Source organism: Dermochelys coriacea, chromosome 4, assembly GCF_009764565.3.
Source record: "Dermochelys coriacea isolate rDerCor1 chromosome 4, rDerCor1.pri.v4, whole genome shotgun sequence".
In the NCBI taxonomy this organism is placed as follows: domain Eukaryota; kingdom Metazoa; phylum Chordata; order Testudines; family Dermochelyidae; genus Dermochelys; species Dermochelys coriacea.
In genome coordinates this window covers 11,022,519-11,038,495 of record NC_050071.1, presented here as the reverse complement: position 1 = coordinate 11,038,495, position 15,977 = coordinate 11,022,519, and the positions used below count along the sequence as shown (strand labels likewise).

The 15,977-nt window shown below is 48.7% G+C and overlaps 1 protein-coding gene across 2 annotated transcripts in view; it reads left to right on the top strand.

The window, feature by feature from the left end:
- LOC119855222 (prolow-density lipoprotein receptor-related protein 1-like) overlaps positions 1–15,977 on the top strand; it is a 42,626-nt gene that overhangs the window by 13,759 nt on the left and 12,890 nt on the right. For both annotated transcript variants that reach the window (XM_038400886.2, XM_043513263.1), the window contains exons 9-20: positions 441–609; positions 1,004–1,172; positions 4,708–4,933; positions 6,078–6,203; positions 7,098–7,322; positions 7,730–8,041; positions 9,386–9,598; positions 11,249–11,467; positions 12,628–12,843; positions 13,381–13,619; positions 14,397–14,526; positions 15,265–15,443. In XM_038400886.2, the coding sequence (XP_038256814.1) occupies positions 441–609; positions 1,004–1,172; positions 4,708–4,933; positions 6,078–6,203; positions 7,098–7,322; positions 7,730–8,041; positions 9,386–9,598; positions 11,249–11,467; positions 12,628–12,843; positions 13,381–13,619; positions 14,397–14,526; positions 15,265–15,443 (2,423 nt within the window). The remainder of the gene's footprint in view (positions 1–440; positions 610–1,003; positions 1,173–4,707; positions 4,934–6,077; positions 6,204–7,097; positions 7,323–7,729; positions 8,042–9,385; positions 9,599–11,248; positions 11,468–12,627; positions 12,844–13,380; positions 13,620–14,396; positions 14,527–15,264; positions 15,444–15,977) is intronic.

Below are 15,977 nucleotides of genomic sequence, written 5' to 3'. Positions count from 1 at the left end.
CACTTTCTCTGAGACTAGAACACAGTAAACACTCTCCTTTGCCCTGAGAGCTGAAGGTAGCAATGAGCCTTGATGTCTGTGTACAGTGCTTCACCCAGCAGGAGGGCTGGGAAAGTCTCAACAGGCCATGGCTCTGCCTATACAGAGGGCAGCTTCATCACATCTGTCCTGCAAGTCTGATGTGCACAACAACTTGGCTTTGAGTACAAGATGCCTCATCCCAAAAGACAGCTAGTCAGTAACAGGGTGGCCTCTTCTAGCAGGGACCATACTGTCCTCTGCTGCCCTTAGTCATATACAATTAAACCTCATCCCTCCCCTGCATCTAATGTAAAGGAACTTGCCTCTGGGGCACTGATTTCATGGGGTTAGTAGCTGCCTCTGGGGCATAGAGCATTAGGGAGCAGGGACTTCATAGCTAACAATCCTTTGTCTCTTAGATGTCCATGGTGTGAACAGCATATCTGTAGACTGGTTCACAGGGCAGCTGTACTGGGCCAGCAGCCACCCCCCAACAATCTGTGCTGGTCTAAGTGATGGCAGGGGATACATAAAGGTGCTAGAAAAGAACTTGGTACCTGAGCAGTTGACTGTGTATCCAGCAAAAAGGTGAGAACCAGATGTGGGCAAGAACCATTCTAAAGCAGTCTGGATTGGCCTGCTTTAACCTCTAAGCTTCCCTCTTGGATGCTTTAGTCTTCCTCTAAGACTGTTGGAAACAATGAGGTGCACAACTGACTAGAAGTCCCACTACTAGCTAGTAAGTAGAGCATGCCAACAGAACAGCTGTAAGCACCGGTATGAAGCAGTGTCAAGGGCACCTGAAATGTGGTGAGCCATCTCCTTGATAAGGGAACAAGCCTAGAGCTCAGGGATATCCATCTACCTGCATGGCTCTCACCCTAGAGCAGCCAGAGTATGCATCATGATTACCTCTGCAAGCAAATATCAGCTAGCAAGCCAGAACACAATACTCAGCATTGTCCTGTAACCTTCCTCACAGGTACATGTACTGGGTGAATCGCGGTGAGAAGGGCAGGACCATGATCGAGGCAGCAGGAATGGATGGCTCTGACAGACAAGTGCTTGCTGTTGTCCCCATGGAAGAACCTTTGGGGCTGACTCTGGATTCCATAACTGGCAGACTGTACTGGATCAGCGAGTATAAGGAGGTACAGGGAGATTTCTAGCTCCTGTTTCCAATAACTGATTAGACCAGCTTCATAAATAGCTGGCTGTCCCAATGAGTTCAACCCTGGCAGGTCACTAAAATACTACCAACTTCTGGGGGCTTGCTTCCTCTGGGGAAAGGAGCCTGAAGATCAGTTATTACTTGATGAAATTTCCTAACCTTGTTTTAAGCCACTCTTCCAAAATCCTGCTCTGCCAGGGTGTGACACTCCCCAGGGTGCTATCGGGATTGCAGTGTCCCTTTCAGCTCTCCTGCCTGGGATGCCTTTTACACTGCTTGGCTAGTGAGCCACAACCCCTCAAGTGTCCGATCACACACAGCCTTCAGCATGCAAATTCACTCCTAGCCAAATAAGCATTCTGACAAGTCACTCAAACTACATAGAGGGTGACACTGACATATCCCCAGTCCCAGCCTGGCTTCCCCCAGAGAAATACACCTCGTGCTGTTCAGTACCCTGGACAGTGCAAGCTCAGTCATTCCAACAGTGGGTGGAGTGGCACCAGACTTGCCAGCCCAATTGGAGATTTTTAAACACACTGGTTTCAATTAAAATCTGTTGCTGCAGTTAAACTTGTTTCTAAGTGATTGCAAGTATAAATCCAGATTAGTTACGAACACAGTAAGATAAGAAAAGCAAGCTAATCATAGGGCTGGAAGGGACCTTGAGAGGTCTAGTCCTGTCCCCTGCACTCCTGGCAGGGCTAAAGTATTATCTAGACCACCCCTGATAGTGTTTGGAAGTTTTTAAGAGCAGGTTAGACAATGATGGAGGTTGTGGAATCTCCCTAGGCAATCTATTCCAGCACTTAATGCAAGGGTGGCCAACCTGCATGAGAGAAGGAGGCAGAATTTACCAATGTACGTTGCCAAAGAGCCACAGTAATGTCAGCAGCCCCCTATCAGCTTTCCCCTGCCCACTGGCTCCCAGTGTCTCCTGCCCACCAGCAGCCCTGCTAGCCAGCTGTTTCCAGAGGTGCAGGAGGCTCTGAGGGGAGGGGGAGGAACAAGGGCACAGCAGGCTCGGGAAGGGGTGGAGTGGGGGCAGGGTCTGTGGCACAGCCAGGGTTTGAGCCGTGAACACACCCCAGCACATTGGAAAGTTGGCACCTGTAGCTCCAGCCTCAGACACGGTGGCTATACAAGGAGCCGCATATTAACTTCTGAAGAGCCACATGTGGCTCTGGAGCCACAGGTTGGTCACCCCTGGCTTAACCACTCTGACATGAAGGTCTCTTCCCCCACCTGCTAATGCCCAACCTAAAGCTCCCTTGCTGCAATTTAAGCCCATTGCTCCTTCTCCTATCCTCAAAGGTAAGGAGAATAATTTTTTCCTTCCCTCCTTGTAACAACCTTTGAAAACTGTCATGTCCCTTTTCAGTAATTTTTTTTTCTAGACCTTTAATCCTTTTGTGTTGATCTTTGGATTGTCTCCATTTTGTCCATCTTTCCTGAAATGTGGTGCCCAGAACTGGACACCTCACTCCAGTTGAGGCCTAATCTGCACAGAGCTGAAGAATTACTACTTGTCTCGCTTACAACTCTCCTGCTAATACATCCCAGAATGATGTTTGTGGGGTGGTGTGTGGGTTGTCTGTGTGTGGGTGTGTTTTTTTTTTTTTTTTTTTTTTTTTTTTTGCAACAGTGTTACACTGACTCATATTTTTTTTTTTTTTTTAGCTTGTGACCCACTATGACCCCCAGATCCCTTTCTGCAGTACTCCTTCCTAGGCAGTCCTCTACATTTCATATGTATGCAACAGATTGTTCCTTCCTAAATGGAATACTTATTGAATTTCATGAAATTTATTTTAGACCATTTATCCAGATCCCTAAATGAACTTAAAAGCAAAGTCTCAGGCTGCCTCCCTTTCCAGCCTAGGATGGCTATTCCCTTTGCTCAGTTCTGAGTCATTGCTCTCATGAGCAGAGATGGAAGGAGACACTTTGATTGCACCTCTGTCTTCCCCTTTAAGTCCACTTGTGCTAGAAACATCCTTGCTGAGTCATGGTGACAGTCCCATGTGGACACAAGGTTTGAGAACATTCCTGAAATGTAAATTTCTTGTCTTCACCTTCCCCCTACTGGTGAATAGACCGCTAAATAGGTAATAGATTTCAGAGTAGCAGCCATGTTTGTCTGTATTCGCAAAAAGAAAAGGAGTTTTCTGTTTTTTCCACCAAATGCATCCGATGAAGTGAGCTGTAGCTCACAAAAGCTTATACTCTAATAAATTTTAGTCTTTAAGGTGCCACAAGTACTCCTTTTCTTTAAGTAGGTAATGGCTCTTTAGCATCTTGCTGGCATGCCAGCGTGTCTCTGCCAAAATGGTGTCTAGGCACTACCCAGAATTACAATGTATTTCAGTAACAATCCTATAGCAAATGTTCAGAACTTTACATGCAGTTAGACACTTCCACAGGATCAGCAGATTGGGTTTTTGAATGATACATTATGTACAAAGACAGGTTTCAGAGTAGCAGCCGTGTTAGTCTGTATTCGCAAAAAGAAAAGGAGGACTTGTGGCACCTTAGCAACTAACAAATTTATTTGAGCATAAGCTTTTGTGAGCTACAGATCACTTCATCAGATGCATCGATAAGTGAGCTATAGCTCACGAAAGCTTATGCTCTAATAAATTTTAGTCTCTAAGGTGCCACAAGTACATCTTTTCATTTTGTACAAAGTATGCCTTGTGAGGTATCCTAACATATACAAATGGTGAACATAGGGATGAAGCAGCATGAGCCTTCCTATTAAATAGGAGTACCTGGGATCAGGCATGCAAGGCTAGTTTAAACTGTCTACTAAAAGATCTCTGCAGTAAAGGGGTGGTTAAGGGCAAGAAAGATCACTCCACCTTCCCTTCTACATTATAGCTATGAAGGCCTTGTACTCTCAGGGCCATCCTTACCTGAATGCAGCTGCATGGGGCACCAAATTTCCTGGTGACCTGCATGCTGTTCCAGCTCTTCCCCCAGCCCTGTCCCCGCTCCTCTGAGCTCTGCAGCAGGGCTGGGGCTGCACTCACCAGCAGTGGGAAGTGCAGCAACCCAGCCACAGCTACGCTGCTGGGGGGGTGGTTCTAGCCAGCCCCCCTCCCCCCACAGAGGCCTGGGCCCCCACACTGCCCTAGGGGAGCCTGCATAGGGCCCCAGAACAGCTAGGGATGGCCCTGTGTACTCTGCTGTACAAATAGCTCCTCTTCCAAGGTAAGTAGCTTACTAGACACCTGCAAACTCTCCCAGCAAGAGACCAGGTGTGATCATATCTCTGCAGGATTGCTAGATCTTGCATGAACTAGAGCAGCCTGCAGACCTGAAGTTCAAAACTTATGGGCAATACTCAACTGTCCATGTAGCTTGCTACAAACACTAGTGAAAAGAGATGCCACAGCTACCTTTTGTTCAGACAATATAAATGCTTTATAGAGTAACTATTGCATCACTGAATACTGGTAATCCTGGAGAGCTGTTGTGGTACCCTAATACTGACTCCTCAACCTGTCTTTCAGTCCATAGAAACCATAAAAGTGGATGGCAGTGGACGATATTCCTTTCCAGAGATCTTACTGAAAGATCAGGACCCTTTGGGACTCATGGTGTTCGAGAATTGGTTCTTCTGGGCAGACCAAGAAAAACTCCTCTCTGTTTCACGCAGCTCACCAGGGGAGAAAGTGGTGCTGGTGAACACCTCCATCTCTGCATTCACCATGCTGCATGAACTCCAACAGCCTCCAAGTAAGTCTGAGCAAACTGCTTTTTCCCCACTGCAAGCTGTTGGGGAGGGGGGTGTAATCTTGGTCACAATGCTGCTAGCTTCACCTTTTCTACAGCAATGAAAAGCCTGGCAATGAGTACCCATCATGGTAACCTGCTGAGTGGCAAACAGCACTACTTCAATTCAGTTCACTGCTCTGCTAACTGAGTAGCTCCCATATGGTGACTCAGTGCAGGAAGCTACTGAAAGCTTTAGTCACTCCAGTCCTGTTGCTCCCCCATTGATGGAAAGGGTTCCTTTTCCCCCAAAGGATCAACTAGGCATTGGGCAGCTTCAGATGAGGTATGAAGACAGTTCTGATCTGACTATTCAGTAAATCACTGGTCTGTCAATGACACCAAAGCCTTCTGGTGGGGTGGGGCTTACAGGGCATGGAAAGGCCATGCCTGTGCAGGGGGCCTCCCTGGTCTGAGTAGGAATACCACAAGTGCTCTGTGCAGGGCCTTCTCCTAGCGCCTGGCAAAGAAGGCAGGTCGGGGGTATGGGGTAGACTCTGCTATATCTATTCTGACTCCTGGTGGGAGTTGAAGGAGGATGGTCAGAGATGTACTTGCTGCAGGTGGAGCCTCAAGGGGTCCACTGTAAAGGCTCCCATGAGGCCCCAGAGCAGCCTCTGAGCTGCTCCAAACTTGCACAGACACAACAAGGGTAGCCCACTTTGAGCCCCTTTGCATCCCATCCCTGACCAAGAGCAAGAATGGGGCCCACCTGAGAACTGGGGCCCAAAGACTCACTGGCCAGCCTTCAGACACCAGTTCAAATGGCAGAACTTGACAGAAGTTCTTACTAGGCTAAGGTGGCTGGGAGGTCCACCTGCACATCTGTATGCTTCAGCAGTGCAGCTGAGAAGGCAGGGGTTGGCTGGCTGGCTGTAGCTGACAGCCTGAGTGGCCCAAAGGAAACATTCATGGGCTTCTGGGCTGGCCAGTGGAGCACTGCTCCAAGATGGGCTGTCAGTAGCTGGAGCAAGAAGGTCCCAAGACTCTCTAGTAGGTTTCCTCTATCATAGGAGTCCAGAGAATAATCCACAGCCAGTGACTCTCTAGGCAAATCTCTCAATTTTAATATAGTCAGTAATCTAATACCAATTGCCTTGCTCTCTAGGGAACACAACTGCATGTGCTCCAGGACTGTGTAGTCACATCTGCCTGTTGTCACCTGTCCATCCAAAGGGCTATAAGTGTGCTTGTCCAGAGGGTACTCGCCTTCTGCCTTCTGGCAAGTGTGCAGGTAGGCTTGTGGCTCTAAACATGGAAGTTGTCTTGTATGTTTTTTTTTAAACTCAGCAGCTGCCTTGGGAGGCCATCAGACTAGCAATGCATTACCTGCATGGTGTCACCCACAGGACCCAGCTCTCCCATCCCAACACTGGCCACCTTCTAGCCAGTCAGTGCTCCAAGCTGAGTGGTCTAGTCAGGCACAGTATAACTGGCCTGAGTGCCACTTACCTCTCAAGGGGAGGATGCTCCAGCATGGGGTGAAGGGCATGAACCTCTTAGAGGGAGCTGTAGGGCACAGAGCTCTTACATCTGACCCCACTGGCAACTGCCCCAGCTGCTGCCAAGTGACTGGATAGTAGCAATAACTAAGATGGTGTTGGATCATCCATGTCAAGCTAGGAGACTAGAGCCATGTCTCCAGGGTGTGATCTGGCTAACATCCATGCCTGGCCACCTGGAGTATGAACTGCTGTGACCACCCCACATGGACCACTTAAACTTAAACCCCTCTGGCAACTGAGGCTAATACAGAATAGTGCTGTGCACTCAAGTGCATCACTCCTAGATGAGCTCCTGCTGCATTGACTAGCTCATGGCTTTCAGCTGAAGTCTTTGCCCTAGATAGCTTGGGACTCCCTTCCCCCCAGCACTTCACCCAGCTGCAATTGGCAAAGGGGGGCTCCCCTGAGGTTTAGAAGAGATTCTTCAGGAGATCATCTTGGCTCCAAAGAAACCAAACCTGATCCACTTCTAGGCAGGGCTGAGTTTCATCACCCTGTTCAAGAGACTGCAGATGGCTTGTATCTGGATGGGGTTAGGATATTCAGCTTTTTAATCTCAAATAGGCTAGCATCCTTTGCCATGCATGAGTGATAATCTAACCCTGGCACTAACCTGTTCACAGAGCTGACCTTCCTGTATTCAACTGACAAAATGATCCACTTCCTGCAAGTGGACCCGAAGGGTTCAGCTCTAAAGAGCACCCTGGTGGTGGAGTGGCCAAATAACATCCACCTGCAGGATGTTGACTGGAAAAGACACTTCCTCTACTGGACAGATGATGAAGGGGACCTGATGCGCTTCACTGGGCACCCACGAAGGAAAGAAGCCATCCAAACCGGGCTGCCAGGTGAGACGCTGAATCTGAGAACATGTATGATGCTTTGTAAAGCACAACAAACCAGACCAATGTCCCATGCCCAACTACCTTCAGTTTCTGGCTTTTAACAGAATATTCCTGTGGCTTTTTTAGCCATTCCTCTTTACCAATTCACCCAAACCTTGGAAGTGCCAGAACCCCCTGGACCTGGCTTCCCCACTGCAGGGGAGAGGGTCTCTCATAACTGCCATCTCCTTCTGGCAAGGGGAAACCAGGTCCTGACTCTGGGGGGCCAATACAGAACCTTGTTCCCCCTCCCACTGCTTGAGGGGAAGAGGAGGCCTGGGGGAAGCTAAGACTAGCCTATGTGGCTGGGGCTGCAGAGTCTAAATGTGCCTCTGAGTTGCTGGTCACTGAAGTGATGTTTCTTCCTGCAGTTTGCTCAGCCACTGTTGATATACCCTCCGGGGACATCTATTGGCTGACATGTGACAGAACTGACATCCGAGTTACCCGATTCATTGGCATGGCTACCAGTGTGCTCTACCATTCCAAGAGCATCATAACACACCAGTTTCTAGACTGGCAAAGAGCAACCCTCTATTGGCTTGAGAATGGAAAACCTCTCCAGCAGATGAACCTGGCTGGAGGTGATGTGCATGATGCCTGGAATGAAACCTGGTCAGGAGACATTCAGATAGCTCTGGACACACAGTCCTTCAGCATCCTCTGGAGTTCAAAAGACCTGGGTAAGAGCTGAATTTGTTAGACTAGTGTTCTAAAAATGGTATTGCAACAGGGGGGGAAGGAATGGCACAGTGGTTTGAGCATTGGTCTGCTAAACCCAGGGTTGTGAGTTCAATCCTTGAGGAGGCCATTTAGGGATCTGGGGTAAAAATTGGGGATTGGTCCTGCTTTGAGCAGGGGGTTGGACTAGATGACCTCCTGAGGTCCCTTCCAACCCTGATACTCTGTGATGTAGCAAGGCTGATGGCTTCGACTCATGATCTTGACCCTTAACAGTAACATTTACCAAGGGGCTCAACTCTGTAGTAGGGGAGCAGTAAGATTCCTAAACTTTTTCACCTTAACAGCAACATTGGCTCAAAGACTATTGGCAGTAAGCACCTGTGCTGGCACTCTAATGGCTAGGCCAGGCCAGCAAGTGCCACTGTTGTACAGAAGCTTGCAAGTCTAGCATTGGTTTGTCTAGACTCCCTGAAACTAGCAGCCAGAGACATGCTGCACAAGGCAAAGACCTTATCTTGATCTGCAGGCAGCAGCACAGAGGGTCTGGGGTGTTGCCTAAAGAGCCCTCTTCCCTAAGATCTAGTGAAGGACAAGCTTTGATTCCTGCTAGCAATGCTGGATAGGTGAAGTCCCCTAATGCTACAAGGTGGCTTTTTTTTCTGCCATCTTCCCCCTGCAAAATGGCTAGGACTGTCTTAGGAAGCCATTGGCTGCTAACGAAGGGAAGTTTGAGAACTTGATCCACGGGCAGATGAGTCCTCTAAATCAGCTGAATGCTCAAACCCACTCAATGACCATTCCATGCCCAGGACATGGATATCTTACCTCAGTCCCATTTAGATCTACAGAGTTGTCAGGTAGATAAAATACCAGGACACCATAGCCTATAAAAAGGCATCTTGCAGCCTTATGTATAAGGAATCTGCTAGTTTGCCTTTCCTGAATCCCAAGGGACACTCAACCCACCTCCACTGTCTCCCAGTAACTAAACATTTAGCACTCCATTCCTTAAGCAGTAGGTTTCAGAGTAGCAGCTGTATTGGTCTGTGTATTTGCAAAAAGAAAAGGAGGACTTGTGGCACCTTAGACTAACATTTATCTGAGCATAAGCTTTTGTGAGCTACAGCTCACTTCATTGGATGCAAGTACTCCTTTTCTTTAAGCAGTAAGAAGGAAGCAATAGTTATGGAGCAGCACCTACTGGACTGCTGGCAACAACTAACATACCAAGCAAATGGCTTTAAAACAATATATAGGGTCCCTTGGGTGTATGTGCCTGACTGGCACTGCCTAATGGGCAGCTTCCTGTGTACAAGAACATCTAGCATTGATCTGTCATGCAGGCCTGCAGGTGCTGAGCCTTGCCAAGCATCAAAAAGATACTCTGAAGACCAGCTGGATGTATGGGATAGCCGCTGCCTATGAACCCTACCTGGTGTCTGTCAACAAGACCTCTCTCCTGCTGTGGGACAGAAGAACAATGGAGCCTGTTACCATTGTGGAAGAAGCCAATATACAGAAAGTAGTACCATTCTTGGCCATGCCACTGGAGACAGGTAAGCTTTTACATGGCTCCTGGAATGAATGGATTCAACTAGCCTGGACCTGCTGCATTACTGGCTGTGGCTACTGCTGGCAGAGCAGTCCCATGCCCTCAAGCAGAATTTTCCAGCACTGAAGCATCTTAGCTGCTGAAAGCTGGCTGGGTATTGGGGGTGGGAGGGTTCCCCTGTGATCTGGCTGATCCTCAGCTACCAGAGCAGCCCTTGTAAGATCATTCTTGCTGGCATAACTTGGAAAAGCTTTAAGTGACAGCTGTAGAACCAGGGTAACTTGGAGCCATCAGCGATCCATAGCTTGCACAAAAGCTAGAGACCTGGCTCTAGCTAAGCACTGACTTGCTGGGAAGCTGAGGGAATAATGGTTTTGCTGCTTGTGAAAGCAGACTAAACACCTGGTCTTCCTGTCAGCTTCCCTGCTCCACTTGGTGCCTTAACAGCATGGTCTGGTACAGAAACAGTCCCCTGGACTGGACAAGAAGCTGGATATGAGTCAGCAGTGTGCCCTTGTTGCCAAGAAGGCCAATGGCATTTTGGGATGTATAAGTAGGGGCATAGCGAGCAGATCGAGGGACGTGATCGTTCCCCTCTATTCGACACTGGTGAGGCCTCATCTGGAGTACTGTGTCCAGTTTTGGGCCCCACACTACAGGAAGGATGTGGATAAATTGGAAAGAGTACAACGAAGGGCAACGAAAATGATTAGGGGTCTAGAGCACATGACTTATGAGGAGAGGCTGAGGGAGCTGGGATTGTTTAGTCTGCAGAAGAGAAGAAAGAGGGGGGATTTGATAGCTGCTTTCAACTACCTGAAAGGGGGTTTCAAAGAGGATGGCTCTAGACTGTTCTCAATGGTAGCAGATGACAGAACGAGGAGTAATGGTCTCAAGTTGCAATGGGGGAGGTTTAGATTGGATATTAGGAAAAACTTTTTCACTAAGAGGGTGGTGAAACACTGGAATGCGTTACCTAGGGAGGTGGTAGAATCTTCTTCCTTAGAGGTTTTTAAGGTCAGGCTTGACAAAGCCCTGGCTGGGATGATTTAACTGGGACTTGGTCCTGCTTTGAGCAGGGGGTTGGACTAGATGACCTTCTGGGGTCCCTTCCAACCCTGATATTCTATGATTCCCTCCTGACTCAGTGTTGGTCAGCTAGGCTCTTGCAGTTAAATCTGAGCCTGATAATGAGGTGTAAAAGTACCATGACTAGAACATCGGGTGCCTGGGCTCCAGAGCCACCTGGTTAGGAGTGCCACTGCCCCTCACTCAGACACCATGGGCCTGTCTCTGCCTTGGAACATAGCATGCTGGAGTGCTGTAGGTCAACTTAGTGCACAGCAAGCTGGGGCCTGTCTATACTGTGGACCCTGCTGCAGTGCACTTCACCTGCTGCTGCCAAACAGCTATGCTTGGCTCTCTAAAGAGGCACATGCTCCATCTGCTGGCTCACGAGCAGCATGGCATGGTGGGTGAGGTTCCCTGGACTGAACAGTCTTGCAGGGCTGAGAGGCTTAAGTCCTTCATACCAACTCTTGTGGCCCATGAGAGCAGACAGTCCTGAGGGTGGTATTTGGTCTGCAGGGGAAACAAAGTGCACCATGGGTCCCTTGCTGTGCTGGGTCCCAGCTAACCTGAAGACTCTCTCTAGTTCTAGAGCCAGTGACTCTTCCACAGCCCGCAGCCAGAACCACAGTTCTCCCAGTGGTTACGGAGACTACAGCAATGCCACCTCTGTCTTGTCCCCGCACCTGGATACCTTGCAGAGATGGGTCAGAGTGCATTGCCCACGAGTACCTGTGTGATGGGGAGAGAGACTGTAAAGATGGCTCTGATGAAGAAGACTGTTCTCAGTTGTGTGACACTCCAGGTACACTCTGTTTGTTTGCATGGGCTCAAACCATAGCAGCAGCATTAACCATTGAGTGACAGGCAAAGGACAAGGTGTCCATTAGCAGCAACTTCTGCTTACTCCATGTTAAAGACTTGGAGCTGTGTGCAGCACCAACAGACCCCAGGCATCAGTAGGTAGGATCAACCCTGGGACCTCTGGAGCTTGGTGCATAAGCTAAAAGCCAACTGGCTCTTAGCTAAGGCTGTAGAGCAGACTCATTTTATCTCTCACTAAGTGGTCTCAGTGCCACTAGATGGGACAGAACACCACACCCAGGACAGGTGGGTTACATCTACACATGGGCTGTTCTCTGCCACAGGAAGGCTAAGCTCCCATCGGAGGTACAAACAGAGACCAGACTCTCCCCATGACTTCCTTGCCTATTCTAAAAAAATCAGTTTCCTACTTCCAGTGTCAGTCAAGGAAAACTTTGGTCAAAACACTGATACTCCTGCTCTACAGTTAGTAACAAACTTGCAGAAAGAGGCTCTGAAGTTCCCCATCTGATTTCTGGCCAAGTCTACAGGTCTAGATCTCCTGAAATAGAGCTGGTTTTGTCTTGATCACAAGTGACTGCATGTTTCAGTGAGGGCAAACTGTTGTCTTTAGTGACTGACACTTTAACCTCCTCTGAGCACTGCATCCCCTTCCAGAAAGAGCTGTGGATTTCAGTAACACTAAAGTGTGCAGTATTGTAGCCCTGCTGATCCCAGGATACTAGAGGGGTGGGGTGAGGCTTTGTCTTTCACTGGACCAACTTCACTCCAGCACTAAAAAGTAGACCTCCTGCTCACCACATGTGGCAGAGCAGGTGAAAGTTGGCCATGCTCTCCATCCTTCTAGGGATGCAAGCCTCTCTGATTCTAGAGGACTGCCTTCCTGTGTAAAGAGAAATGCCTAGGGGTTATAATTCACCCTCTCCCCCCAAAAAAAAAACTGTATCTGGAACTTGTGGGAAGCAACCTTCAGCTTTGTCACAGCTATCTGCATCACTTGGTCTATAGGCAAGTGAGGTTAGGTGCCCTGTTCATCATGCAGAATCCTTCAGTGCATAGCAAAGCACTAGCCATTGCAGTCATACTGAGTGACAGGGAGCCTATGTGCATGGTTGGCTAATGCTGTGCTCTCCTTCCCAGGAGCCTTTAAGTGTCTGAGTGGGAACAAGTGTATTGAGGAGAAACATCACTGTGATGGTGTGCAGCAATGTCCAGATGGCTCAGATGAGCTCAGCTGCTGGAAGCCAACCCAAGACTGTGCTCTACGCTGCGACGGCAACATGCGCTGCATCCCAGAGAGCTGGCTATGCGATAGCAACCCAGACTGCCTTGACAAAGCAGATGAGCAGGGCTGCGGTAAGACCAGTGGAGATGCGTTTGGGTTTCCTTAGCTCACAGCATAATAGGTAATTCCCTTGCAGCAGGTACTGCAGAGGGGGATTAGGGCTGCTTTGTACCTCTAAGCAGCATGTTACGGGAATACACCATCTAGAAAAGCATAGAACCCCTATGGTCCCTTTATCAGGCATGCCACATCCCTAAAATGAGCCAAGACAATGGTGTCTGAGATCCTGTCTCTTGGGTCTCCACTACCAAACAGGGCTCCTTCTCAAGGCAGCCAGTCTGGGTGCTGGGAACAGGATTCACCCCCCACCCCTCAGTCTTCAGCTGGGGTGGAGCATGTAGCTGCTTCCATGCAGAACATGGCATTAGTACTCAGGCTGTCCTAAAGCAGTAGTCTTCAATTAGCCTTCTAGGCTGCCCCACCATGGGTTTCCCTAAACTTAGTTCCTGTTATGTAGCTGATGCCTCTACCTATTCTAGTACTAGTGCATCCTCCCTATATACTCCGGGGAAGCCAGCTCAGCTAGACTAAACTACTCTGGTTTGCAGTTCGCGAAGAGTGCAGCAAATCTGAATTCCAGTGCAAGAGTGGCCAATGCATCTCTTACTCCATGCGCTGTGATGGGGACAATGACTGCAAGGACCACTCTGATGAGGAAGACTGTGTAGTCCCCAAGCCACTGCTGTGCCACCTGGGGGAAGTGAAGTGCCCCAGCAGTGGAGAGTGTGTGCTGAAGGACTGGCTCTGTGACGAAGATATAGACTGCAAGGATGGAACTGATGAGCAGGTGTTGGAAATAAAGACTACTACATAACTTACCAGGGGCTTGGATGGGGAATGCAAACTTCTAGCACTACACACTCCCAGTACTGGGGTCCTCTCCTTTGAGTTCAGACCTGAGAGCCTAGCTGCCAATAGCACTTAAGGGATGAGGGGGATCTGAGAGATTGAACGTTTCCTTCTAAAGCAGTTTGTCCTGGTCCTTAAAGCACTGAAGGATGAGCTGAATAAGTATAACTCAGAGCATCAGATGTACTAAAGTAGAGCATGACCTTCTGTAATCCAGTATCTGGGGTTGATGTATTTGCCCAAAACATGAGATTGGGGGGGGCAGCCAGGGGACTTTCTTCATAGTCTAAAACCCTGGCAAAATCTAGCAAGAAATAGCTCATCCTCTGCCAGATGTTGCAGATGAACACTCTGAGCCTCTATCACTCACTCTAAACAGTGAGCAAGCTTAAAGAAGGCCTCCAAAAAAAAGCCCTGCTAACTGCTGCCCTAGATGCTAATGTTCTGGTGTGTCCTTTTTTAAAAAGAATTCTCTTCCCAGGGACCATAAGCTCCTAATTCAGTCCTCTGAAAAGTCCTTTAAGGGCCAAGAGTCCTAGCTTATGTGTGAGGATGCCCGTGTGGGAGGGAGGCATGGAAAAGGCATCTGGGGAACCACCCCATCCTGGTATGGTTAAGATATGATACACTCCAGACCAGCAAGGGTTACAAAGCTATGACTGTCACTTCCCCCTAGCCTAGGGGGCCTTTACAGAACACTGTGATTAATCTGCAGGACTGTGAGCATGAGAAACTCCGGTGCAGCACAATGCAGTGGTCCTGCAGCAGTGGAGACCAGTGTGTTCCAGACCTCTGGCACTGTGATGGGGAGCAAGACTGCAGAGATAGCAGTGATGAAACTGGATGTAAGGCCACTCTTTTTAAAACCTCTTCTATGCTGGAAGAGACACTACCACCAGAGCTGTTGCTTTGATAGATGCTCTTTAGACTTGGAGAGCTTCCATGTCTGGGTCTTGGCTCACTTATCTTGTGAGACTTCTGGCTGTATTTAAGTACCGATATGTTCCCCCTTCCTCTACCTGCCTTGCCTGCTACAGCAGGGACCAATCCAAAGGACAGTAGGAAAGTTCATTGTTTTCACTTGAATTTTAATCAAACACTACAGCCTTGAACTAGAGTACAAAATTAACAATGCTAAAATAACAAGATGGATTTGGCTTTCAAAACTACTCAATCTCTACAACACCAGGCCAAATTGGTATCCTCACCTCGGGGTCTCATGTTCCCCCTCAGTCTAATCTGACCACAGGCAGCAGAGTTTGGCCCATGACTAAATGGAAAGTATTTCTAGGTTTGTAACACTTAAACACTAGGCCAGTAGTATGCCTACAAATTGATGTAACGTATACCAGGTACTGGCAAACTACAACATACTGCTCTGTAGGCCTTGAACTACTGAGCCATTTTTAAAAATGTCATCCTCCTGACCTGTCACAGGATGACAAGTTTTAAGCCTTCATTTAACCTAGGCTCTTGTGATCTGATGTGCTCCTCAGTGTAGTATTGGGCAGCAATCTCTGTGCATAAACACATCCCATCTGTCCTGTGGTGGTGGTGGCCAATAAATACCTATGTCTCAACAGGTGAGCTGAAAAAGTGCCAGAGCCATGAATTCCAGTGTGGGACTCATGAATGTCTCAACTACACTCTGGTCTGTAATGGCAAGAAGGACTGTATAGATGCCTCAGATGAAGGTGGAAAGTGTCTGTCTCCATGTGAGAAGCCCTGTTCTCAGATCTGCTACCAGTCACCTGATGGACCTGTGAGTAAAGAACTCCTATTGCCTAGTTTGGCTACAGGGAGCCTCCAGCAGAGTCTGAACAAACTAACCCTACTTGGCTCCCTCACTACCAGGAGGGGGATGGGAGACCTAATCTTGGTGGTCCCTCTCCAGCAAGCCCACATCTCTGTGTGGCTGCAGCCAATCTGTCTTGTATCATCCTTCTGGTTGGCCACACCCAGTCACCTGACAGCCTCCTCCCCATGAGCAGAATGCCTTGCCTCTCAAAGTACTGAACCACTACATGTCCATGTGACCATATTGCTGGGAGTCAGTGTCCAGCCCAAGCTAAACCATGCATTTGAAAATCAAAGGCCACAACTGGGACTTGGGTATTTCTGTTTCTCTGTTATACCAGCAAGCCCCAGTGTGGGGAGCCCCCAGCAGGTGTAGCTGGCAAATCTGGCTCCTGCACCTTGTTGGGCAGGGAGGCTGGGCAGAGTGCACTGTGCTCCAGACCCCAGCTGGACTCATAGAGCCACTGCCAAGTGGGTGCACCTTGCCCACCCAGGGCTG